Source organism: Lampetra fluviatilis, chromosome 6 (genome assembly GCF_964198595.1).
Source record: "Lampetra fluviatilis chromosome 6, kcLamFluv1.1, whole genome shotgun sequence".
NCBI classification, from domain to species: domain Eukaryota; kingdom Metazoa; phylum Chordata; class Hyperoartia; order Petromyzontiformes; family Petromyzontidae; genus Lampetra; species Lampetra fluviatilis.
In genome coordinates, this window is record NC_136280.1 from 4,891,669 (window position 1) to 4,917,784 (window position 26,116).

General features: G+C 42.0%; 1 protein-coding gene across 1 annotated transcript in view; it reads left to right on the forward strand.

Moving 5' to 3' along the window:
• Positions 1-471: 471 nt before the first annotated feature.
• The window catches only part of LOC144933073 (transmembrane protein 132C-like), an 89,575-nt gene continuing 63,930 nt past the window's right edge, over positions 472-26,116 (forward strand). Inside the window, exons 1-2 of the mRNA XM_078857573.1 lie at positions 472-1,355; positions 15,548-16,421. Coding sequence (XP_078713699.1) covers positions 1,262-1,355; positions 15,548-16,421 — 968 coding nt within the window. The 5' untranslated portion in view covers positions 472-1,261. The remainder of the gene's footprint in view (positions 1,356-15,547; positions 16,422-26,116) is intronic.

The window sequence follows — 26,116 nt, forward strand, 5'->3', positions numbered from 1 at the left end:
ACACATTCAAAAGGAGGGGGATGGATTGGCGGTGGTTGGTGGTGGTGGTGGAGGGGGTCGTGGAATGTGATGATTAAAATACGGAGGGGAAAAAAAACCACGTGAAGCAGTGTCACAGGGATTGTAGCAGCCCCCTCTGGCCGAAAGCTAATAACCAGACGAAATGCGCACTGAATACTGCGCGACGTGGCGTTATAAGCTGCGTGTACAAGTCGAATCCCTGGTATTTGAATGCAAGATACCTCCTCCTGCTGCTGTTGCTGCTGCTGTTGCTCGCTCGCTCGCTCGTCCCCTACCCATCCCACTTGACTCCTCCTTTCCTCCCGTCAGCCTTCCCTCTCCGCTTTTCATTCCAACGCCACACTGCACCCCCATCATCCCCGCCACCACAACCACCCCGCACGCTCCAAGCCGCCGCCGTCACCGCCACCGCTCCTCCATCCACACACCGAGCAAAACCCAACCTCGCCCCCACCTCCTCCCCCCCCCCGCCTCTACATCCCACCCACCCCACCACACTCTTCTCCCGCTCCGAGGTCCCAAACCCGGGGCCAAGCCAAAGCAAGCCCTCGGCCACAAACAGCGTCGCTTTAACGGAGGAAGATAAGGCTCACTGCCGTTCACGAAATCGCTGCTGGGATCTCTGTCGAGGGGGTCTCGGGGTTTGGGCGAAGGGGGAGGAAGTGGATATTTGCGAATTGAAAGTCCAGAAGCGCGAACTACGCAGCGATCAGCTGCAAACGACAGAAGAAGGCGGCGGCGGTCAGCTCGGTGAGAAGAGAAGTGCTGTTCAGATTGCATGTACTGTAATGACGGATCGAGGTGGCGCGCTCCTTAAATACCAATAACAATTGATGCAGCCCATGGCTCGCACAGACTCGCAGCAGAGGCGGGCTTTTACAATGGATAAACAAGACGCGGCGAGATAGAGATACGGGGCGTCGCTTCTTCAGCAGCACAGCTCTTGCCACACTGGTTTCTCATCCGGCGCGACACAACTCTGCCGCTATTGCGCGTGCGAGAAGAGAAGCGCGCCTTGCCCAGTTTTCTTTTCAAGTTCGAGCCGCTTCGGATGTACGCTGCGCGTGGACTCCGAGAAGCAGCGGCAAGGAGTGGTGGTGGTGCTGGTGGTGCTGGTGTTTGGTGGAGGAGGCGAGGAGAGAGTCAAGGACCGGTGGCGGTGTTGGCGAGAAGAGATTTTCCTGCGGTCCACTTCTTCGCCGCCTGAGAGGCAGCGGCAGGCACACTTAGGAGCGCCGTGATGAGCGCTACCGGAGTCGCTCCGGGCGCCGCGCAATGTGGTGCCGCGTTGCTGCGAATACATCTGCCCGTACTGCTGCTGCTGCTCCTGAACGGTAAGCATGGTGTGGTGGTGAGAGGAGTGGCGGACAAGCGGTAGCTGTCATGGTTGTATCGCACTGCGCTACGAACCCGGATTGACCCGAGCTCCAGGAGTCTCGCTCGCGGCTGTAACGTCAGCGGCGTGAGAGACTCAGAGTAGTGTCACCAGAGCATCCACTGCTACTTAGGTCGGCTCGGCCTTAAATGAGTACCTGGTGCGCCGTGCGTTAAACATCAGCGCTGGGGAGACAAAAAAGTGGCCGGACCTGGGTTCTGGTCACACCACCCAGCCTCGCGTGTCGTGCCGGCATTCATAGGTGCTCGCTAACAGCAATTGCCCCAACAGTCTGACAAGGCCACACGGGGGGATATTTGTCATTGGATGCCAAACTTTAGACATTAGAACTGATTGTTTTCACTAAAATTACCTCCCCTCGCCGTGTTGCGCTGTTGTGCAGTTAGATGCATCACCGCTTTTGTCGCCATTGGCTCCGCTGGAATTTTTAAAGAAAATTCAAATTTCACCAACGTCGATCCACTGCTGGATAAGGCTTCACCACATTGTGTCTGTCGGTCGTGTTGATTATTTTACGACTTGCTATACTTTACCCCGCTGATCAGTGGCCAGTGCGGGTTGATTTGGGGAGGGTGGTCCTATGAATCGAATTAAATACAACGTGGAAGAACCAACTGTGCCACCACGCCACTCCAGTGAAATATAGCGACATTTGTAAGGCGTTTATATATTTAAGTGGGCATTGTAAAATTCAAAGAGTCAATTCATGAAAGTATCTGAAACTGTTATCTCTTGGGGATGGGTGGGGAGATCAAGCCGGTTCAGATATCACCACCGACTTCATGGCATGCACGCCGTGGCCAGGAATCAAACTTTGGTCACCGCTCCATAATCCGCACTGAAATAAAAGTATTTTTAAAATATCAACCGACGAACAGTGAATCCGGGGTTATGTTTTATAAATCACGTGCAGCCGACAGTGCTGTCTGTGCTCGCAAGCCAGCATGATTTGAATGCTCTGTAGATTTGTCAATTATACCGACGACGTAGCGGACTTGGCAAGTGAAATTAGATATGCTTACCAGGGATGTGTGTAGCAGTCGCATTACATAATCGTATTCATGGATGCTTGTTTGATTATCTCTTTTTTTTATTAGTCTCCACATCCAGCGAGGCACAAAGTCACATTTACGCGTTTATATTAACACCCGCAGAACGCACACTGCGTTATCATGCAACGAATAAACAATTCATCCACTGAGCCGCGGGTGCCGCAATTCCATATGCATGTTTTAAATCAACGCTCAGCTGAGCAATCCACTCGAAACAAATCTTTAAATTGCGTGTGTTTTTTGCTTGAATCCAACCGTAGAGGCTGTGCGACAGCGTCCCTAGGAGAACAATAATGATAATAGCTCCACGAAGACGCGTGCGGTTAAACGGATAACAGGTCCTGTTCCCAGCGGTAACTGCAGGCAGTTTCTTTTTTTTTTAGGATTTACATTGGGGCGTCAGCGATTGACACTGGTGTTCTGCAACTATTGGTCGGGTTCTTTCACGCATTGGGACGCACGCGGTTGCGTTAGACTCCCTTATGCAAGATGATTTAATCTGGTTGCTCGCTCGCTCGCTCTCTCTCTCTCTTACCCCCCCCCGCTTAGCTGTTATGTAGGGAGTCATTGCACGTGTCCCGGCAATGGTTACCTCGGCAAGTGTGAATGTATGCGTTGCTGGTGTCCCTTCGCCGAACACCGTACACATGCAATGGCTATTTGTTCCTGTCGGTAGGGGTAATACTGTATTCAATTTGTCTTAGCACGACAACAAAAATGTAATCGTTTTGGTTTTCTAAATAATCTATGAATAAATAGGTTAATGCCTGCAAGCCGAAGCAGGACCAAAAGAAATAGTTATTACAAATTTTTTATTACATGTTTCAGATTATGCATATCTTAAATTGAAGCACACTATATTTGCGAACATAACACTGGCATGTTTTAACGTGTAGATTACAGTATCTTGTGTCCAACTTGATAAATATTAGTTCTGGTTCATCCACCTGTTAAAATTACTGGTCAGTCACATCAAAGCTATTCCTTGTTTTATGTTTTAATAAATGCCTCTCTGGATACGTTTTAATACACGCGATTATTTTGCATGCGGTCCACATTGCGGCGTGATATTGAGCACATATTTCATTACAACTGGAAACAGAATAATTAACGAGAACATTCATTGTAATGCGTGCATCTTTGAAATAAAAACACTCCGAGTCATCCAACCACTGCTATTCACTGTCAGAATGTTTTCTCTATGTTAAATTGTCTCTAAGTCCAGACAATACAATACCAACAAGTGAAAGAATAGGCATGGCCAATGCAGTGTATTCCATTTTGTTTGTTTAGTATATGATTAAAGTAATATGAAACCCACAATAAATACCGTAGATTTTATATTTTTGATAAAAGCAAATATTGTATAAGCAGAACTCTGCTTCTGCTCTGTCAACACAAACACGTTTGTGGTCTATTGGCTTTTCAGGCCAATATTTGTGATCAATACACACCTACTAGCTAGGTTTGGGTAGTTGGCCAACGACACAGGTTTTATTTATTTATTACATATACATGTTTGATCTTCTTGGTTCTTTCGGTAAAGTCACGTAGAAGGGAAATAATAAAAGAATAAAAATAAAACATAATAAAATAATTCTCACGACGTTTCGGCCACAACGCAAGCAGCCGTCCTCAGGTGAAGGACAGGTCTGTCGGAAAGACAGCGTCTGAATGAACGCCACGTGACTTTACCGAAAGAACCAAGAAGATGAATCCCTGCAGTCATGAAAGCTTTAAATCGAAAAAAAAAAATTTTACTTTAAACTCACAGCCAGGCACTCCTCTGTGGCTAGCACACTCTAGTGACGCCACTGCTGCACTGACGCGTTACACGTGTGGGCGTGACGTCAGCGACGTCCATAGAATGCCACTGACCGCATTAACCATCACTTCAAAGTCTGAATAAAGAGGCTTTAAATACACATTTGCACAGACTACGTCATATACTGTTGCGCTCATGCGAACTCCATGTATTCGCATAGTATACGTCATTTCAGATTGCATGTTTTTGTGATGAATGCACAGCAACCCGGGGAAGCGTGCTCACTTTGGGTTCAACGTTCCATTGGCATGTGGCTGGAACCATGAGGCTAATGTTTGCCCAACGTTCCATTGTTTACCGAGTTATTGCCACAGCATTCACAGACAAAATAATGGGTTGAATGTTTAATATGGGTTGCAGCAATTGACGTGCATTTATTTTGGAGAGCAAGACTTGAATGTCCAGATTCTGCATTTGAGATATATATTTTTTGCAGTGAAATGTCTCGTTGTAGTTTAGAGGTAAATGATCTGGTAAAAGTGAAGACTAATCAAGACGATTTTTCATCGTGCTCTCTTTGGTGTACGTCACTGCACTTTGTATGTAAATGAGCACAACCTGCAATTAGAAACATAGAGTACCATATTCGACATTATTACTGTAATTATTTGCATCAGCCAACCTGCATTTTTCCCATTTCCTGTTTCATTTGATAATTTATAAAATACAGTACTCTCAACTGTGCAGTCATTCTCTGTGAATATGCCAGCTTCGGGGGCCATCGGCCACATATTTATTCGCTTATTGAATGGCTCAATCAATTGACCCGGTGGTAGCGTTTAGGTCAAGAAAGCACGGTGTAACAATGGCCCAATGTGACCTCCGGATTAAAGACCGATTGCGTGTTCTTAATACGAGGCGATCTGGCCATTGGATAGACATTGATTACACATTAGTAGTCTCAATGGAACTCTGATTATGTGTGAGGGATACAGTTCTTACCCTTGCCCGAATAAAGAATCATACTTCTGACAGATTAGGCTCAGCGCATAGCTTCCATTTGCATTATTCGTAAGCATGGTTTTTTTTTTCAATTGCAACAAAATCGTACGTACTCGTAAACAATTTTGCATGCAACGTTTCCCTCCAATGTTCTGCAATAAAACAATATAGATAGCAATTGAAAAAAATGAATGGCCTTGCTCGTATGCCAGTACTTCTCAAACGTCTTACCAACGCAGTTGTTGCTAAGGCATGTTTCACTTTGTGCATTCGTGTGTTACGTCGCAACAACGTGGTGCTTAACGTCCACTATGCATTCAAGATTCTTTTTTTCCCCTGCACGGTATCAATGCTGCCTGTGCCCTCACGGGTTGAGACCACTGCCTTGCACTGTTTTACTGCTACTGCTTTAATATAGAATGATCAATATCGCCGTTTACATGCACGCACATGCAACTGGCCGAAGAATCCAGATTGTATGAACAAGTACTATATATATAATGGGTATAGTACGACTACGGATATTACGGTGCACTCATGGGAATTATACGACTATACAATACATTATAAAAAACGAGTGGAATTCATTTGCATGCACTTCATGGGTTCCACATTACCCTTGCAGCTACTGGAGGTGCCATCACTCACTGCAATGTCAATACAATAGACGAGTTTCCCTGTGGCTTCATCTGCAGCACTCAAATGGTGCTGCCTGCCACGCGTGTTTTACTCGACGCTTACTACCCGAATTTCAAACAGGGAGGTTCGTAAGTTTCTAGGCCCCCTGCCTCTTCCTCTTTAGGCCGTACTCACACTAACTCCTTAGACATTATTCCTTCTGGAGCCCCCCCCACCCACATTGTCTCTTTCCTATTTTAGCTCCGTAACTTTCCTTTTTTAGGCCACGCCTCTATGTTTCGCCCCACCCCCCTCACCCTTTCCACAGGATTTGTTTTGCTAGTGGCCGGGGGTTGCGGGAGGGGGTGAGCTGGGGGGCCGGGGTGGGAGTAGGTGGGGGACAGTGGGGGGGTAAGCGTGGGGGCAGCTTCACGACATCTTTAAACACATCTCAGAGCAATGGAATCATAGATTCTTGAATTGAACTGTCGCCTCGTAATCACGACGATTCATCAACTCACCAGGGGGTGGGGGTGGATCGTTTCATCCCGAGTTGTAATTTTTTTTTACTTCAATAATAAATATGGGTTATAATCATTCTAGACCAAAGTATGTTTTCAAGTTTAAATAGCCTCCGTTAACCATATTAAAAAAAGAACTTCAATTATGCAGATCATGCAATATAATCCAGTGAACTGGGAGGTGGAGTTGGTAGATGATGCAACTAGTGTCGCGTGAGTACGAAAACCTTCCTGGCAGTCAGGACAGAGATAAGTAGCCATTCATCGGCAGTGCACTAAGTGCACCGTTGATGTTCTTCGTGCAGAAATTTAATGTCGTTTTCAGGCGCACCCCACACCCCCTCCACTCCTCAACAAATACTCAATAAAGATTTGGCATTTTAAGCAGGAACCCTCCAGAGTCTTCACATTCAGAGTCGTTTCCTGGATAAGGGACCTCTGCCATTGCATCGATTTCTGTCGATAATTTAAAAGAGGTAAAGGCGCAACCCTGTAATGAATTTCTCACACGTCTGCTGGCGTAACGGGCCTTTACTGGATGAAGCTGTAGTCCAGAGGGTGCTTTGGCCTACTCTCCCACGTTGAACAGACATTCCTGGGAAGAGGTGGGAGTTAGGCACGCTTTGTCTCACCGCGTATCGGCCAACTCCGGTGTGTGCATTTATGGCTGCTGGGTGAGCAGTGGCAGGGTTATGAATAAATGTGCAACGTTATTTCAACTTCAGCACCGCAAGATCGAACCGGCGACCTCGGCGTGACGTCACGGCAGTACCCCGCCTGGGATCCAGTTGCTGATATATACTCTTAGTTTTTCTGTTTGATACAGCAAATTTTTGATACAGCAAATCTGGCTGTGACGGTCCCACCTGATGACGGAGACTTGTGTTGCCTCCGAAACGTCGTGATTTATTATTATATTATTTTTATTAATTTTAATTTCATTTTTTAACCTACGTGACTTTACCGAAAAACACTAAGAGTATGAATCCTTGCAGTCACGAAAGCTTCAAATCTAGAAATAAAGTTGCTGATATATCAAAGCGCAGTGTCCGAAAATTGATCGCGGCCAAATTTGTTGACGCCGCCACATCGCGATGCCACAACTGACGCCCCCCCTCCCCCCCGAGACGTCCCCACCATCTGATTCCCGTCTCGCTAACCCAACCACTGTGTGCCAGACATTTGCCCTAACATCGCAATCTCCTCTCCCTGATTACATCTACAACACTTTCAACTTCGTGTTTGAAAACTTGCAAGTAACTTTCCCTGTCCCTCCGTACATCTCCTTGACGCGCACCTGCATTTAAAGGCCAGAAGTTGTCTTTCGTCCCGTTCTTTTGTTAAAGTGCAGCTCTCCAACCCACACAGTAACACGGGCATTATTTCACATTTAACACCCGACTTTTAACACTGCAAGTTGAACTCGACTCCTCCGTCGTGGTTTATATATAGTCCATCAAAAACTAACTGCAAAAACAATACTTCTGAGAACATGTATATTGTTTCCTACAAATGCACATCGCCCTTCTGACGCCTGTGTCGAATGTGCGAAATCCCAAATCGATTTTTTTGGACAGCTCGTTTTTTAATGTGCTAGCACCGGTGCCTAAACATTGGCAATGACCGCAATTCCCTCAGCCGACGTCCGAACTGTCAAGGCGGTACCATCCAGTGCCATCCTCTGCCGTAGCAAAGAGCGGCGCCAATAGGGCAGTCCCAAAGAGGCAATAACCATATGCAGGTTTCAAAGGAACATTGGCATTTACGTGGGTTTTGGTGGTTGTGTCACGGAAATAAAGAAAGAAAAACGTGTTGATGTAAAAGTTGCCTAATTGCTTTCTTTTTATGCGTCCGTTCTTAAACATTTGGTGGGACCTCCCTTTCTTTTTTTAACCAACATATGATTCACGGCCATTGTGTTTACAGATGCCGAAGCAGATGTCTAATTATCATGAGAGTTTGGACAGGATTGAGCATCCAGCTGTTCGGGTGCCGTAACACCCTCTGCTTACCCTTAACTACTGCTTTTACTTTTTTTATACTTTACTGGGCCACCTCATTATCAGTTAGCATCTGAATACAAATGTATAAAAAAAAAACACATCAAAATCATCAGCTTACAGCGATGGTCAATGCACTGCTGGATACAAGCCTCCTCAAGCCACTCAACACCTCTCGTGATCTCTGCAACGTTATTATCCACGAGCCGATTTCATCGCTCCATCTACGTTGTAGACCTCGTCTCGGGCACGTTCCTTGCCTTGGCTGCAAACTTCACACTTATTCCTGACCAGCGGTCATCATCTCTTCTAACCTTTATTTTCCCGCACGAGTCCTTTTACCTTTCCAAACTGGTTTTTTTTTCTCATTTATTTCATATCATACGTAGGATAAAATTATAATATCCACAAATTTAAATACATTTCAAGGCAATAGACAAGTGTTGTATCTCCTGTTGGTTATTTAGCAAATAATTCACTGCAATAGCCACAATATATTGTGGGAATTCTTTACAAATCGGCACAGCTCTGTATTTCAGCCTCATGCTTAATGGTTTTGCCTTCACTCTTGAGATAGCACAGTAATAAAAGCCATGCAATGTTGCCTTGCTTAAGCAGTAATTCCTCACAAATATTCATCTGAATGGCTTAGAGATTAACGAATTACATTTACTTCCTTTTAGAAACATACGAACTACAATACTGTACTGTATAGTTAATCTCATTCTGGAAGTTAAGATGATTTTTGCACATTTAAGCACAAGGCACTTTTTAAATGTCAATGATTACCATAGCCTCACATAAACACATTTTTAAGATATGGCCGATTAATAATTATACCATACATTAGGCAACGCTTCACATACCAATAGGGGTTTTCCCCTTTTTTCTGGCAACAAAACTGACACCTTTTGCAAGGAATCGTGTCTACATTAACCGCAATACTTGCAGTCAAATGCAAACAAAAACACAATACTCTGATAATTTATGCATTGACTTTGAAACTGATTGGTCCACACCAGAGACAGCTTTCTTTGGAGCCTCGTCTCATATGGTGTTCGACCAGATGACGCCAAAAGGCGCACAGTTCAAGACAATGCACTACCAGAGTAATAAGGGCTCGCTTCACATGTTTTGAATGGAAGCCATGACATTCACAAAGGTTAATTTTTTTTTACACTATTGGAAAACAATATTTTTCTGCGTACACAAATATTTATTTTATGTAAGCAATGTCTAGAATGTATAGCAGAAATTAAATCTGGGGCCCAAAGAGAGAAATGAGATGGCGTACGTGGAAAACTGCTGCGGTTTAGAATTCTATCTTTGGATAGCATCTAATTGCACGACTTCGTTTAAAATGACTCGGAAAACAAGCGATTGAGGGGAGGATGAATGGCCTACATCCTCAGTGCAGGTTTTTATGTATTCTTAGGTTTTTTCGGTAAAGTCACGTAGGTAAAAACATTAAAAAGTAAAATAAAAAATAAATAAAAAATCACGACGTTTCGGAGGCAACACAAGCTTCCGTCTTCAGGTGGTACCGTCACAGCCACTACAGCTGTATCAAGTAAATGAGAGATTGCAGGAGTTACCACTGCGTTTATATAATGGTTGGAGAAGGTGGTAACTCCTGCAATCTCTCATTTACTTGATTCAGCTGTCGTGGCTGTGACGGTACCACCTGAAGACGGAAGCTTGTGTTGCCTCCGAAACGTCGTGATTTTTATTTTATTTTACTTTTTAATGTTTTTACCTACGTGACTTTACCGAAAAAACCTAAGAATATGAATCATTGCAGTCACGAAAGCTTCAAATCTAGAATCAGGTTTTGATGGTTTAACCGTTGCTTTAAAAACAAATACATACATTGAACTGAAACAATGCCGTGTTAAAGTAATTTCAAAATTGATATCGCTTATATCCGTCAATGAGAATAATTGATGCTTATCAATGCGAAATATTATAAAATACACATTCATAATAGAGGTGTTTTGGGTTAGATCGCGTAAATATATAAATGTGCCGTTAAAACCCGCCACCACCCGACACAGTCAGCTAGTAAGGGTTGTCACGGAAACAGAACATGCCAATTCGTCGGTGTGTTGGAGAGCCAAGCCACAACATTTACAATCTGAGTACGACGTTTCGCCAGTAATTACAACTAGCTTCATCAGGCGACAGCCAGTTTAGTGGAGAAGTCTACTGTTTCGTTCCTTATATAGAGGCGTCGATGTGTTTACCACGTGCTCTTGCACAATGTGGGGGTGGGGGGGGTTACTGAGTCAACGTACATTATGCATTATGCGAGCTCTTTGAACTTGTCCTTCCTGCCTATTGTGTGTATTAAAATAGCCTACCAACGGTTATCCCTATTGAAGTACGCTGCCCTTTGTAGGCATGCATTTAAGTAATGTATTATTTGATGATTCGCTGCCACGCAACACTAAGGCGGTAGCTACCCGAACGATTAAATTAATTTTTATTTATTTAAATTTCGAAAGATTCTCTAATTAGTCTTGGCCATTAATAGCTAGTTTTTGGACAGAACTTCAACATTATCAAAATCAATTGAGTGTCCTTGGGAGAATTTAATTTTTCTCTAATGTTATTTTAGTCTCGTGCTGATCATTCGTCCTGTTTGCCCAACATAACATTTACCACACGTGCAGTTAATCCTGTACACACCTTCTGTTGATAGCTTCGGTAATACATATTTTGTACCAGATATAAATTTCTGTATTTTATGTACCATGCCAAATCTGACTCGGATGTTTTGTTTTTCCAAACATCTGGCTATAAACTAGCCAGATGTTTTGAAAGGGCATGAGAGCTCACACTGGAGAAGCCTAATATACTGTGGTTATTAATATTCCATACATGTTTGCATAATGTTTTCATGTTTTGGGATATTTTGGCAAATAATTCTCACTATAGTAATATAGCTATGATAACAATGTCATTACATTTTCAAGTGAAGCTTGAACAAGTCTCAAAATATATCCATATGTTTTTTCAGGAGGTTCCTGCATTGATATATGTTCAGATTTCTTAATAAGGAGCATTCTCAAATGACACTGAGACATCCATACTTTTAAAAAATACATAAAATTGCAGTTGCTAATTTACAATTCAAGTGCTATTTAAGGGAAACTAAATTCACGAATGTTAGGTATCTGTCATGCTCGTATATTGCAAATTATAACCACATCGGCGTTGCTAATATGGTATGTTAAGACCATATTAGCAATAATCAGTGCGAAACAAATTGGCTCCGTTTGGCATATTAAGAGATGACAAGATTTGCATCTTGTCTATCGAGTACTGCATTTGACCCTCTCTGTTCAGCATTCCCCGACGCTTGGAAAATATTGACGATTGTCCGAGTGCAGTGAGAGATTTTAAAACAGCGCCAGTCTGACTCTTGCTATTAATAAGTGTGTGCATTTACAATGAATGAAATATTTCTCCTGGCATATATGATTTCTTTATGATTGAAACACCAAGCGGGGGAGTGGCGGTGCGGTGTTATCATCGCACTACGCTTTGAATCCGATGACATGAGTTTGATTCAAGGTAATAGCTAACTCTAGAATTGAAGCGTTCGTGACTGCAAGGATTCATACTCTTAGTTACTTCGGTAAAGTCACGTAGGTAAAAAATGAAATTAAAATTAATACAAAATTAAATTATAAAATCACGACGTTTCGGAGGCAACACAAGTCTCCGTCATCAGGTGGGACCATCACAGCCAGATTTGCTGCATCAAGTGAGGCAGGGATTCAAGATGCAAGCTCTTAAATACAAGTTAAGGGGGAGGAGAGGGGGGGGGGGGCTTATCAGAATGTGGTAGCCAATGAATGGAAAACTTGTATTAAGAGCTTGCATCTTGAATCCCTGCCTCACTTGATGCAGCAAATCTGGCTGTGACGGTACCACCTGATGACGGAGACTTGTGTTGCCTCCGAAACGTCGTGATTTTTTATTATTTTATTTTTAAAAAATTTTATTTCAATATTTTACCTACACGATGACTTTACCGAAAAAAGCTAAGAGTAATAGCTAGCGTCGGTGGTGCGTCACATTCTGAACTAGTTCAACCCCCCCCGCACCTTCACCACCCCGCACTGATCATCCCCCACGATTGACACCGCATGGGGAGGGGGTGACCTTCATCCAGCTGCGGTTTTGGCAAAGGGCTGCAAACGATGGAATGTATCATCAATATTCTTAGGTTTTTTCGGTAAAGTCACGTAGGTAAAAAATTAATAAAAGTAAAATAAAATAAAAATCACGACGTTTCGGAGGCAACACAAGCTTCCGTCTTCAGGTGGAACCGTCACAGCCACGACAGCTGTATCAAGTAAATGAGAGATTACAAGAGCTACCACTCCGTATATATAATGGTTGAAGAGGGGAAGGGCCAAGTACGGCACACTTTTTATTAAGATGGTAAGGTGAGGCTTAATTTTAATTTTTTACCTACGTGACTTTACCGAAAAAACCTAAGAATATGAATCCTTGCAGTCACGAAAGCTTCAAATCTAGAATGTATCATCAAAACAACACCAAAATTCCATTGCATTTTACTCGATTTGCAATTACATTTCTCACGCACGCCATGGACTAATGTGAGTGCGAGGCTGTTCGTTTGCACGGGCTCGGCCCATCACGTCACAAACTGCCAACGCGGCTTTCGTACAGCTGCCCGTTAATTGGGTAGATACGCACATCGGGGGGGGGGGGGGGGGCTTAATTGGCGAGTGTGTGTTGATGGAAAATAATTCCTCGTCAAATTCTTGTTGAGAGCTCAGTATGAACCAACACTTACCCCATTGTGCATGCCATCGCAAAGCCCTGAGCAGGTGTAGAGCAAGAGTTAAAGCGCAAAAGTTTAGTCTTTCTTGAAGTTTGGCTAAACCCCACCCTGACATGGCTAACGTCCGAAGTAAACATCAGCTCGTGCGAAAAACACACTTTCCATATGGTTTAAAAAATTAACCCGTAAAAACAAAGTTTTTCACTATAAATCCTTTATATGCGTGGCATCGGTTTTATTTTATTATTCATTTCTGTTTTTCTTGAGTAAGAGTTTCATTTTTATCACATTGGTATTTTAAATTAAATATGACTTTTTTTTTTCCTAAAAAGTGGAACATTTTTGAAAAAGTTTTTCACGAAAATAAATTGTCACGCACAACGAGTCTGTGTGCAAAATGTCAGCTCGATTGGATCACGGGAAGTGGCTTAAAAAACGACCGAAAGATTTGCACGGTTGTAAGCGTGCAAGCAAGCAAGCAAGTGAACCTAATATAAAGGATTTAAAAAAAAGAATAGTTTGGAAACTTTTGAAGTGCTTCTATGGCAGCTTCCTGCTGGTTTTGCCCCCCCCCCGATAAAATTGAGTGGGGAGTCTGATGTCACCGACAAGTGATTACATCCCAAGCGCGTTTCATGTGCATCCATGCTGGCATCATTATCTATTGAACCACACATCTTAATCCCCAAACAGCAGTGGCATCAAATATATATTCTCCCTCCAGGTCCAACAAGAAAGTGGTTACAGACCACCTTCACATTGCCAACAAACTGGACCATGCGAAACATCGTAGTAATAACATGTTATTATTTGGTTCTTTCGGTTAAGTCACGTCTAAAGATAAAATAATAAATTAAATTAAATTATAGAATACGACGTTTCGATTGCAACACAAGCAATCATCATCAGGTATAATGAAATAGCGACATAAAATCTAACCAGAAAACTATAGACAGACATATTAGCAGACAGATATCACCAAGATACATAGCGAGAGCAACACAGGTAACAGAGAGGGGTGATCATCTCTGTGGGGTGGCCTTAAATAGACAGAGGGGGGGCGGAGGCAGAGAGAGGGAGGGGGGTTAGAGAAAAAATTAGCATATCAATGAGTGGTCAACAGACGTGGTGCTGCAAGTACGATGACACGGCAAGCAAGCCTGAAAATCAGGAGAAAGACACACTAAAATTAAATCAATTTGGGACCTCCTTTGCCAGTACCAAAATATACCAATAGGAAAACCCTATTGGTACACTAAAATTAATTAATAACATGTTGTTTAAAAAAAAAATTACGAAGCAAAAAACGTGACGTTTGCTTAATCATGAGCAGTAACTGCATTTGTCGCGTCCCTTTGGCAAGCCTTACAGGCAAGATCGTCACTACACAAGCAGCCAATTTGACAGCACACGCCATAATTGACATTTGGGTGAGGCCTTGCAGCGGTCTCATCGAAAATGTTGTTGGAGGGTTTCACAAAGAAAGATTCGGCGAGATCATTACCACTGCCCCAAACGGAAGATCGACTATCTACAGCTGTATCATAATAAGTACGGCGATTGAATGCGACTTCAAATTCCAATGTCGTGATGCTCGTAAATCAAGCAGGTACGTGTAAGTGGCATCAGCATATTTTCTGGCTATTTCAGACAAAGGTGTCGCTTGGATGATTGCCTCGGGAGTATTTGTGGGGTTCGCGCAGAAATACATGCGCGCTTATTCTGTGCGTTATGTCAGTGATGCGGTTGGAAGCAGAAAACAGTTTTCTAAATAGACACTTACTTCTTCAGAACTGCTATGAGATGTTAACTATCTCACCTGGTATGCAGGAGATTGTGGGTTCAAACCAGACCCTCGTGTCTGTATATTTGAAGTGTGCATGTTCTCCCCTCGGTCGCGTGGATTTTTCTCCGGGTCCTTCGGTTTTTCCCTCCACATTTAGAAACGATGTATGTTTACAGTATTTGGGTGCTATAAATATCCACGTGATAAGCCACTTCAATGAGCTATCGTTTGTGACCAGGTCGTTTCTGAAAAAGAGCTATATGTCTCAGTGGGCCTTACCTGATAATATAAATAAATAAGTTGGTTTATTATGAGTAAATGTTTTCTAATGGTGAGTTGCAGAGATAAGCCACTGATTTATTTTTTGGGAACAGCAGCAAAACTGATTTTATTTGGAATAGTAACAAATGTAATTAATTGATGTCTGTATATGTAAAATTGCACATGTGTACATATTAAATATTGATGATACGTGCTATGCATTGTTACACGTTACCTGAAAAAATCCTTCTATTCGTTTTGACTGACATGCTTTTGTTCTTTGTGCACTTTTAATCTTATTCACAGGCTTATTAGAAGCTGCCAAAGTCTCTTCGGATTCCAGTCGAACGTCCACCAATTCCGTGTTTAACTATGAACTTTTAAATGCGGAGACCTCCTTCTTTCTTAAGCACACGAACGAAGACGTTGAGATCGACCCCACGACATTGCAAGTGCACGTCCAACCCTTCTTTGTCTTCAGTACCAGCATGCAGCCTATCTTCAACGTCACCTACGGACCTTTCTCTACCTGGAAGCCAGTACCTATGTCTATTCAGGGACTCAGAAACCCATCACAGCAGCAGAGTTTATCTGATCTGAATTCCAACTGGAAGCTCAAGTCCTTTCTCACGGAGAACATTATTTTCTCAAACAGGCCAATCATTCAGGTTTTATTTTGTCTTCTGGGGCGAGACTGGGATAAACACAGCGCTTCTGAAAAGATGCCGTGTGTTGACCTGCACGTTTTCTTTGGAGCCCAGGAGCTGAGGACATCCTGCCAGTTGAAAGGAAAGTTGGGAATGTGTTTAGGAGAGATCGATTTACCATCCAGCTGGTTTTTGCCAGATGATATGACCTCCAATGGAGATTCTCCCGAGTCGCTGCCAGTGGATTTGTACTACGCCCTGAGGAGCCCCGAGGAGTCTGGAAATTGTGCACCCGCGGGTAGCCAAGGGCTCACATATGTCCACGTTCTCGGCAAGGAAGAAACCCGGACAGATCTACAATGGGTTGGAAGTGTACAGCTGCTGCAACCTCCAAAGTCACCACCTCGCCATGAGGTCAGGTTGGATGACAATGTGGTGATCTACCTGCCAGCCAGATCTATCAGACATGGGGAGATTATACGCATTCCTGTGGGGCTCCTGAAAAATTCCAGCGTGGAACACTTTGCCCTAAGGTGAGCCACCTGTCTGTTTTCTACTCAGCTGATGGCTTAGGACCGTGAAAGCATTTGACAGCTTGTTCTGTCCCACGAGTGCGTCAATGCAGGCTGTAAAACGTTCAATGTGTTGATGTTCGGCTCGCCAAGCAAATATGGAAATGAACATGTCTTCTTCCCCTTGCTACTTTTCAATTCGTGTGCAAATCTACATCACTCGTTCAAAGCTTCTCACGGAGTAAATAATGATAATAAAGTACATATAGATTGTGACACTTTTTTATATAAATGGTTTTAAAGTGGAGTTTAGAGCTTGGGAAAATTTGATTTTAATAATACCTGCCTCTGCAGTAGAGATTGGTCAAATTACTTTAATGCCATGTAAAGTTTCACGAGTGTGTGGAAATTGTGTAGTTTTAAATATTTTTGTTGCATAAAATAAAATGCTTGTTACCATTGCATTATTAGAGTTAAACGGTTTTGTACGCTACCGTTGAAAATATGCATTGCTTCGTTGAGTGAATGTGAAAATACACTCGCACAATTAAACGGTTCAACATCATTTATAATAACATTTACAATGTTTCATTAATAAATAAAAATGCTCACTTTCAGAATAAAATGCAGTATTAATTGCTTCATGGATAAAAATCGATAAAAATTGAAAACACAATACTTATTTACAGGAAAAAAACATGGATCAATTTAGCCGTTGAAACAAATATAACTTATGATTAAAAATAAATGAAATGGAATGAGCTCATACAAACTGGATATTGACAGACAGTGTATAGGTGTAATGAAATTGCATTGTGCTTCAGCAAATCGATAGAATTCTAATTGTTAAGGCATTGCCTTAAACAAATGAAAATGCGAGATTTTCAGAAGATGCTCAACTTTTTTTACTCTTATCACTTAAGTAACAAACTTGATCTGATATGACAATCTAAACCGCGACGTTATTATCTCTAATTATGCATATTACAGATGTGGTGGCAAAACAACAACTGATTGTGTAAGAGAGAGATGAGGCGTGTCTGACTTTGAATGTTCATCTCAAACCAAGTCTTTGAAATATTGTCGTATCCGTTTTGATTAATCTTCACTGTCAGGTGCAGGTAAACCCAAACATTTAAGGCATGCATAATTACCACGACTACGAAATTAAATATTTTGCAGCTATTTGCCTGGCGGCTTTTATCAGGAAATGTGTATGTGGCCCTTTGATCAGTACCCACTTGAAAGTCAAAGGAAATGCGTAAAAAATGCCGAAGGTAGTTTTTCAGCCGTGGCTGTAAATAAGCTTGCATTGCACACTCACAGATGTTTACCCCTGCCATTCAAACAAATTACCCACCACCTACATTTTAATTATCATGGACATATTCACAATGTCTGCAGAAATGACATGTGCTGAGATACCCCCTGCATCGGCAAAATTACATTTTTAGCAGAAATATGGGAGAATCTAATTAAACTGGTATAGATGCCAAATATTATGGCCTCTCTATTATGTTGATTTGTATTCATGAAAGCTCTTATCCTTGTAATCTATAATACAAGGATGCAGCGCAATATGTATGTTGCACACAAGGTATGATTCATAGCACTCGCAGCTATATGAGCTAAAATGTGATGGGAATAATTATTTTACAAAGAACATCGGTTTTAATTGTTGACGTGATGTAAATACAAAACAGATCAAAAACAGTCCGTGCAAAACAGGTGGTATTAGCCACCACATTGGGGTGCTGCCCTAATGTTTTAAAGCTAATTCTGTGAAATTGAATGCTATATTAGAAAAAAAAAAGTTTTGCTGGCTGGCCTGTCTGCTGGCGCGCGGGTGATGTCACTGCGCACATCTGCGTGATGATGTCACCCACATTCCACATTGTTGAGCAGGGTTGTTGCGTACTGACGTCACCCCCCTCCCGCCCATCCTCCACCCTACCGTGTTTCCGGCTCAAACGTGCGGGCAGTGCTTGTAAATACCGCATTATTACTTCAACCGAAATTACATTGTTCTGCATGTTATACATAGGTGGCAATATCCTACTTCAAATAACGAATCTAATTGTATGCTTGAATTGTTTTTTTTTTCGTAATCTATTTAGAAAGAAAACTTTTTTAAAATGTCTGCAATAAATCTGAAAATTTTACAGAGTGAGAAAGTTGTGAAACCAATACATAAAGAATGAATGTCATCAGTATTTCATGCATATTATGACCAGTCACATAAATAAGCCAAAACAATATTTAACGTATATTGTTGATGGAAATAAAAAAAACATTTGATTTTTTGTGACTGCAAGGCATTTCAATGAGACATTGCCTTCAAATTATACTGCACTGTGATTCCACTGCTGCACGACAGCATATTTATTTTCGCGAAGAGTTCTAAACAGGAACATTTTTGGCCACTTATCAGTTCATAATACTCATCTATCCTCGGACAATGATCTACCTACTGCTGGGTGAAGGCCCCCATCAGTCGACGTCTGCAGATATTGAGCGTTCAGACGAGTTCAGGCGCCAGATAGATTGTTGTGCTGCACTTACTACAGGTATCCCTAGATTTACGAACGTTCGGTTTTACGAAATTTCGCGTTAACGACAATCGACAAATTATGGACACTTTTCGATGAACGAAATCGAATTTCCGCGTGAACGAAATTGCACTACGGCACGCACCGTGAGATCAAACAACAACCACCCGGAGTCTGAGTCATCCATCCGCAACGATGTCACGGTTATCTCTACAGTGTAACAGTAATGTATCTACATCACCTTGCCAGGTATTCCAATACGCATATCTTTTTTTTGGTGAGCTCCCTGAAAAGGTTCATTATTTTTGTTTTAAGTTCATTGTTATTTAATCGTTTTAATACTTGTGTTCATTATTTTTATTTTGTTCTGAAAAGTGATATGGGTAAATATTTTTAGGTTAGGAGTAGAGTTGGAATGACTGTCCTAAATACATCAATTTTTTTGTATTACATTAATAGAAAAGCCTTTACAATTTACAAAATGTAGTGGGTTTTTTTAACGTATGCCTTTCGTAAATCGAGGGATACCTAAATATATATTTAAAAAATTGCATATTCTTTTATAACGTATGTACTGAAATGATAAAGGTACTGCGTTGGAACAAACAATTCATATCATATCTATATTATCATGAACACGGTTTTACTTTTTTTGCTTTATATATTCCAAATGTTGCAACAGCCACCGTCAAAACGTTTAGTCGATCTTTGGTGCAGCCCTTAATTAGAGGCAAATTATCTGGCGATGCTGCTGTGTTGGCAGTTGGTGCACGAGCAAAATGAACACAAAAACACAACTAACACGAGCACAATTAACCAATATAGATCTCTCCATTTCAGGCAGTGTTATTGACAAATGTGTGTTTGTTTAAGCGATTTGTTTGCTGGGAGAAAAAAAACTGATCATGTAAATAACAACAAGTAGTAAAGTCATTACTTGCAGGCTTTTAGCAGAGTAGCAGGCCTTTAGGTGACCACAATGTTTTAACACGTTACTGCGAAACCAAGACAGGACGCTGCCATGATTTCGATTTAAAGCTTTCGTGACTGCAGGGATTCATCTTCTTGGTTCTTTCGGTAAAAGTCACGTAGAAGGGAAGTAATAAAATAATAAAAATAAAACATAAAATAATTCTCACGACGTTTCGGCTACAACGCAAGCGGCCGTCTTCAGGTGAAGAAACCTGAAGACGGCCGCTTGCGTTGTAGCCGAAATAATTCTCACGACGTTTCGGCTACAACGCAAGCGGCCGTCTTCAGGTGAAGAAACCTGAAGACGGCCGCTTGCGTTGTAGCCGAAACGTCGTGAGAATTATTTTATTATGTTTTATTTTTATTATTTTATTACTTCCCTTCTACGTGACTTTACCGAAAGAACCAAGAAGATGCTGCCATGGTTGAATGATTAGCACACTGGACTCGCAATACAGCTCGATTCGATATCCTGGCGTGGCAGTGGAAACAACGGGGCTCGTTTCTAAGACCCACCCCACCTCTGTCCACGCAACAGAATGAATGGGCACTCCGCAGTTGATCGGCAGGTTGCGTGTGGCCGGTTAAGTGTGGGTCCTGTCACCTCTTCCAAAATGTCTGGCTAGCGTGAAAGAGGGGAACAAGTGCCCTTTAGAGTGTCTCTCGAGAGAGAGAGTGGAGGCCCTTCTGCCAGCAGTAGCACAAGCAAACAAATACAGGGCTGCACCTTTATCTTTGCTCCTTAACGAATGCCGATTACAAAATAGTTATTGACGTTTCATCAACAGGCTTCAGTTAATAATTAATGGTGTCTTGTTAGTCAGAGCAATAAATGAAATGTCTTTTTATCATGACCATATTGGGGTTTTAGAAATTATCGACATAAACAATGCACAAAGATCGTACATATTAATAGTTTCTGTGAAACACTTTTCGAACTTTTCGAACGGGCATTTGTCTTCAGAAATTATTGCTTAGAAATTACAAGCGTAACGTTATATTTCAAGCCAGGCAATGAGATGACGTCACACAGCACGTGACGTGCGACGTCGTCAGACAGCATCACAAGGGGAAGGGGGAGTGGTCATCGGTTCGGGGGATAGGTGTCGTCTCCCTTTTAACGCTGGCTTTTGTGTTATCCCTTTAGCGCTGGCATTTGCCATCACGTGTCGGGGAACCACTTGATCGATATGGTCACTTTTCTGTAGGGAAAGTTCCTATTAGCGACAACTCTTCACAAGAATTGTTGGGTCAGTGCCCGTTACAGAGAGACAAATTGACAGAACTAACGCACTTAAGTTTTCAACTTTTGTTGGAATTGCTGTACGTGTGCATTTTCCAGAAATTAATACTGTATTGTGACGTAATGCATCTATTAGAAGAGGGTGCCTGTTGTTAATTATGAGATTTAATGCATACTTTCAGCAATACCAATGACCGGTAAGTTTACTAAATATGTAATTTGACTTCACATTGAAACTCAATGGCCCACTACGGTGTTGCACCATTGACCATGCATTGCCAGGTCCATATTTCTTTGTGACCGTAGCACATTGTCCACATTCATCATAGCGTACATTGTTTCAGCATTTGAAATGAGTTATCGTGACAATGTTTATACGCAGAGCGACAATTCTGTAAAAAAAAAATTCATATTTTTTTATCTCTGTTTTGAGTCATGGCATGACATGCAATTGTGAAAATGCACTTTATACACCAATTAAAATCACACTGTGACATTTTTCGCTTTCATGTGTCTGGCCACTCATGGCGCTGGGTGTCACTTGTGGTGAACTCTCCCTCGACGTTGGTTACGCCTGGCTTGTGATGTTCATTTTCAAATCACTTTTAGTGTCACATGACACGCGGCTCTCTCGCCACGCTGGGAGCAGACAGGCACATACATTCCTCATCACCTCCTCTGATTGCTCAGACTATAACTTCACAGTTTATTGGCGTTAAGCCTTGAGTAATTCTTAACAGATGGTTCCCCAAATGGTTTTATTCTTATTAATTACTTATTCCATGAGCATTTGTGAGGCGGGGGGGAAAAATATAGCCCACAGTCCTCCCCACGCCGTGTCAGTCCCAAGATTGATATCACCATTCTTCCCCCATGCCGGTCAATACAAGATGGTGTAGGGAGGGGGTGGGCAGGGCCAGGTCAGATATAACTCGCCAGGGATGGCAGGCCGTGGTTGGGAATTGAACTCAGGTGACCTGGTTCCCAGTGCAATGCTCTAGCCACTGCACGACTATGATATATCCAGAGTTGCTGTCCTGGAATTAGACTGGCCCCTGCCATAGGAAGGTGGGACTTTCACCATTGGCAATAATCAATGAAAAAATTACATTATGTTTCCCGTAAATACTCTTCTATAGTGACCACTGTGAAACTTCAGACACAATATGTAGAAGATTGGTCTTTGCTAATTGAATAATAATCATAATCATGGCCTTTATTTACCTAGTAAAGCCTCACCAAGTCTCAAGACCTCTTGAGGAGAATCCAACACTGGCATTTTGTGCCAACACCATTAGTGAGTGTTTGGCATATGGGATAATACTCAAAGCTCTGCTCAGATAAGATTCCAGAATCCATCTCTGAGTTGCCATCTCCAGGCCACCTTGTAATCCTGGCCAACAACACCTCGTATTCCCTGGCAGTCTCCCACCCAATTACTGATGGGTACTCGTGTGCTGTTTGGCTGGGTCGCAGTGTGGTGGAACATTTGATGCACAAGCAGAAGGTTGTGAGCTGCAATTCTAGTTGGGAGCTAAATCGGTCTATCATCCATATGGGGGTTGATAACAACATGTGCACCACTGTAGGATGCCAATGCTTGTTGTCCTGGGATGAGACTGGCCGGCCCCCACCACATAGAATGTGGAAGTTTCACCATTGGCTTAGGGGTCACTTTTGGAATTGAGAACCACGCGATGCTCCACAAATTAAAAAAGGCAATTGTGTATAAAGTTAATTCCATGTATGTATTTAATTAAAAATTTAAAGCCCTCTGCCAATCCACTGTTGGATGAATACCTCCCTGTGCCGTGTTTGTCATCGGGGTTGTTTGAGCATACTTCACTTGGCTGGTCAGTGCGGGGTTGGTAAAGTAGGAATTTAGAACCTTTTCTGATATTACTCGCTGCTGATGTTTGCTGTGGCCAAAGGAATAACGAAGTTCAACGGATTCGAAGCACGGAGCGCTAACCAAGCAATTTTGTGATCTTACTATAAACAGTATTTGCATTGGAAATGTTGCACTGTATGATATAAACAATGGAAATCCTTTCTCAGCATCTTCGTGGCCATCTGCTTGATGAGAGCCACAATTGCTGCATTGTCATACAGAAACCTAGCCTTGTGCTGGGCTACTCTGTGCAGATGCCCCAGAGGGTTTATATCCCGTCACATACAGCATGCCTTGTCTCATGGGAAATTTCCAAGCACGATTGCATAATCCGAGCAAACTTTGTATGACAGTTTACCGGGTTTCACTCCAAATGTGTGCACAGTTGTGTAGAAATTGCGTCGTTAATGTCCCCTGCCCCCCCCCCCCCAAAAAAAGTGCAAGTATTTTAAGATGGGTTAGGATGCAAAGCAAACCTTCTGTAGTTATGACAGACTTTTTTTTTATAATAGAGCAGTAGCAGACTAACGTACGCCTTTGTCTTCCACGTCATGTTTCTGCATGACGTCGTGTTGTTTTTGAATGCCTGGACAGCCTGCGGTTTATTACTGAGGGATAGATACTCCCCTTCTGTAGAACTCCTAGCTCTGGGTTAGGGTGTATATGGCAATAGCACTGCGTTGTTAATTGTCTACCCGTGGCAAACCTTTCAAAAGAGACTGTTGTATCAGCGGGTTCTCACGTGGGGAAATAACATTGTTAAATGTTAAAACAGCACAGGGTTTGACTTACGCCTTGGAATATTTTCCGGAAGGTCAGCGCCGAACTGCTCCGGCTGAAATGAACCTCTGGTAAAATTCAAATGTACACTGGTAGACGGAATTATAATGGATGAAAATTAGGATAAAGTTATAGAACATACTCCGCTTTCCTGTTTGACCATATCAGTCCTGATCATTATCATTTGACCCCTTCTGTCAGATGGTTAGCGATGATGATCCGAACTAATTTCCGCCGTGGTTTTCTTTCTTCAGCCAGTGTTACTGCTTCATTCAACCTCGATCATTCCTCTTCTAGATATTTGACCGCTGCATCTGTCCACCCTGGTTTTTCTCTATTCCCCTGCTCCTGTTTCCTTTCCACGTACGCTTGCGACACCGGGTACGGTTATCCCGTCTGGGCTCATTCTCGCAACGTGTCCAAAACCACTGCAGTCTCCTTGTCTGGGACTTTGTCATTTATCAGTCTCGGCAGTCTTGACATTCTTAGAATCCTCAGCCAGCCCATCTCGCCCTCGCCAATATATATTTTTTCATAGAGTTTCCTTGTCGTCCAGCACTCAGTCGTGGAATGATCATCCACTCACACACCATGACCTTGGTCCTATTCCATAGAAAGATCTTGGGATCTCTTCAGATCTTGTTCGGTCTGCCAAAGATCATAGTTGTCGGACAAATTCTCCTTTTTATTTGTCATTATTACAGTCCTAATATTTGATTAGATTGAATAAATTGAACAATTAAAGGATTATTATTCTTGTGTGTTCTTCCCACAAGCATATGATTGCTATATTTAGATGCAGGTAGAAATATATATTTATTTATTCCTTGATATGTAAAAATGGTGGCAACAGGATAACTACATTGCCCGGTATGCAGGAAGTCGTGGGTTCGATCCTGACTCTGATGCCTGTATATTTTGAGTTTACATATTATCCCTGTGGTCGTGTGGAATTTTCTCTTAGTCCTCCGGTTTTTCCCTCCACATATAGAGATATGCGTTTCGATTTGTGGCCAGGTCGCTACTGAACAGGTCGCTACTGAAAAAGAGCTATATAGCTCAGTAGGCCTTACCTGGTTAAAAAATAAAAATCTATAGTTTAAAAAAGTAAACCAAAAAGCTGGGTGCTTTTACTCAGAGCTGTGAAATGTACAAATGTACCACTGTAAAAGCATCTGTCAAAAGCATCTATTAATTTACCTATTATCTATTCGTATAAGCACGGTAAAAGTGGAGTGTCAGGCTAAAACATATAACACCACTTGCTCCCATTCCCCATCATTGTGGGCATAGGGAAGGGTTGGGCGGGGGGGCGTTGTAGAGCGAGTTGGGAGGGCAGCGCCAAAACAAACAAGCTCATTAATATTCATGAGTACGTGTGGCCACTCATACGTGAAGCCCAGATTTTATCATGAATAATCATGAAGAGGCCATGTAGCGGTGTTTGCTAGGGTTTTTTTTGTGATGGTATCAAAAATTGAGAACAGACAAACTGAATGTGTACATGAAACGACAGAAAGCAGCCTATGTTTGCTTTGTCGTTTAGTTTTATGTTATATTCTGTGGCCTGTTGAGAATGTTGAATTTTTTTAAATAAAAATTCCATTGATTATTCAAATTGCAATAGTTTTCTTTTTAATAACAACTTCATTTAATTAATCAAAAGTAAAGTGTATAATGTTCACCTAACTTCATTACCAAAATAAGATAAAATATCTGAACTTTCCCTCCACACCTTCACAACGTGTTAAATTTGCCAAGCAAATATATTAATCTGAAATTGCAGATCGTTTTTTGGTTACATTGATTTTACCGTAGTAATCAGGTAACATTCCACGTATATTTATAGGTGCGCATACACACATAGGTGATAGAATATGTTTCTGCACTTTCATTTCCTTGAGGGGAAAAAAGTTGAAAAGGCATGTTTTTCAAATGGGGAAAAAACAGACGAGGAACCACTTAAACATCTTCCAAATTTGTTCACCTTTAATTGTCCCGCACCTCTGATTCGCACGGTTTGTCTAGAGACAGAAAAATTAACCCGTAAAAACAAAGTTTTTCACTATAAATATTTTATATGCGTGGCATCGGTTTTATTTTATTATTCATTTCTGTTTTTCTTGAGTAAGAGTTTCATTTTTATCACATTGGTATTTTAAATGAAATATGAAAAAAAATTCCTAAAAAGTGGAAAATTTTAGAAAAAATTTTCACGAAAATAAATTGTCACGCACAACGAGTCTGTGCAAAATGTCAGCTCGATTGAATCACGGGAAGT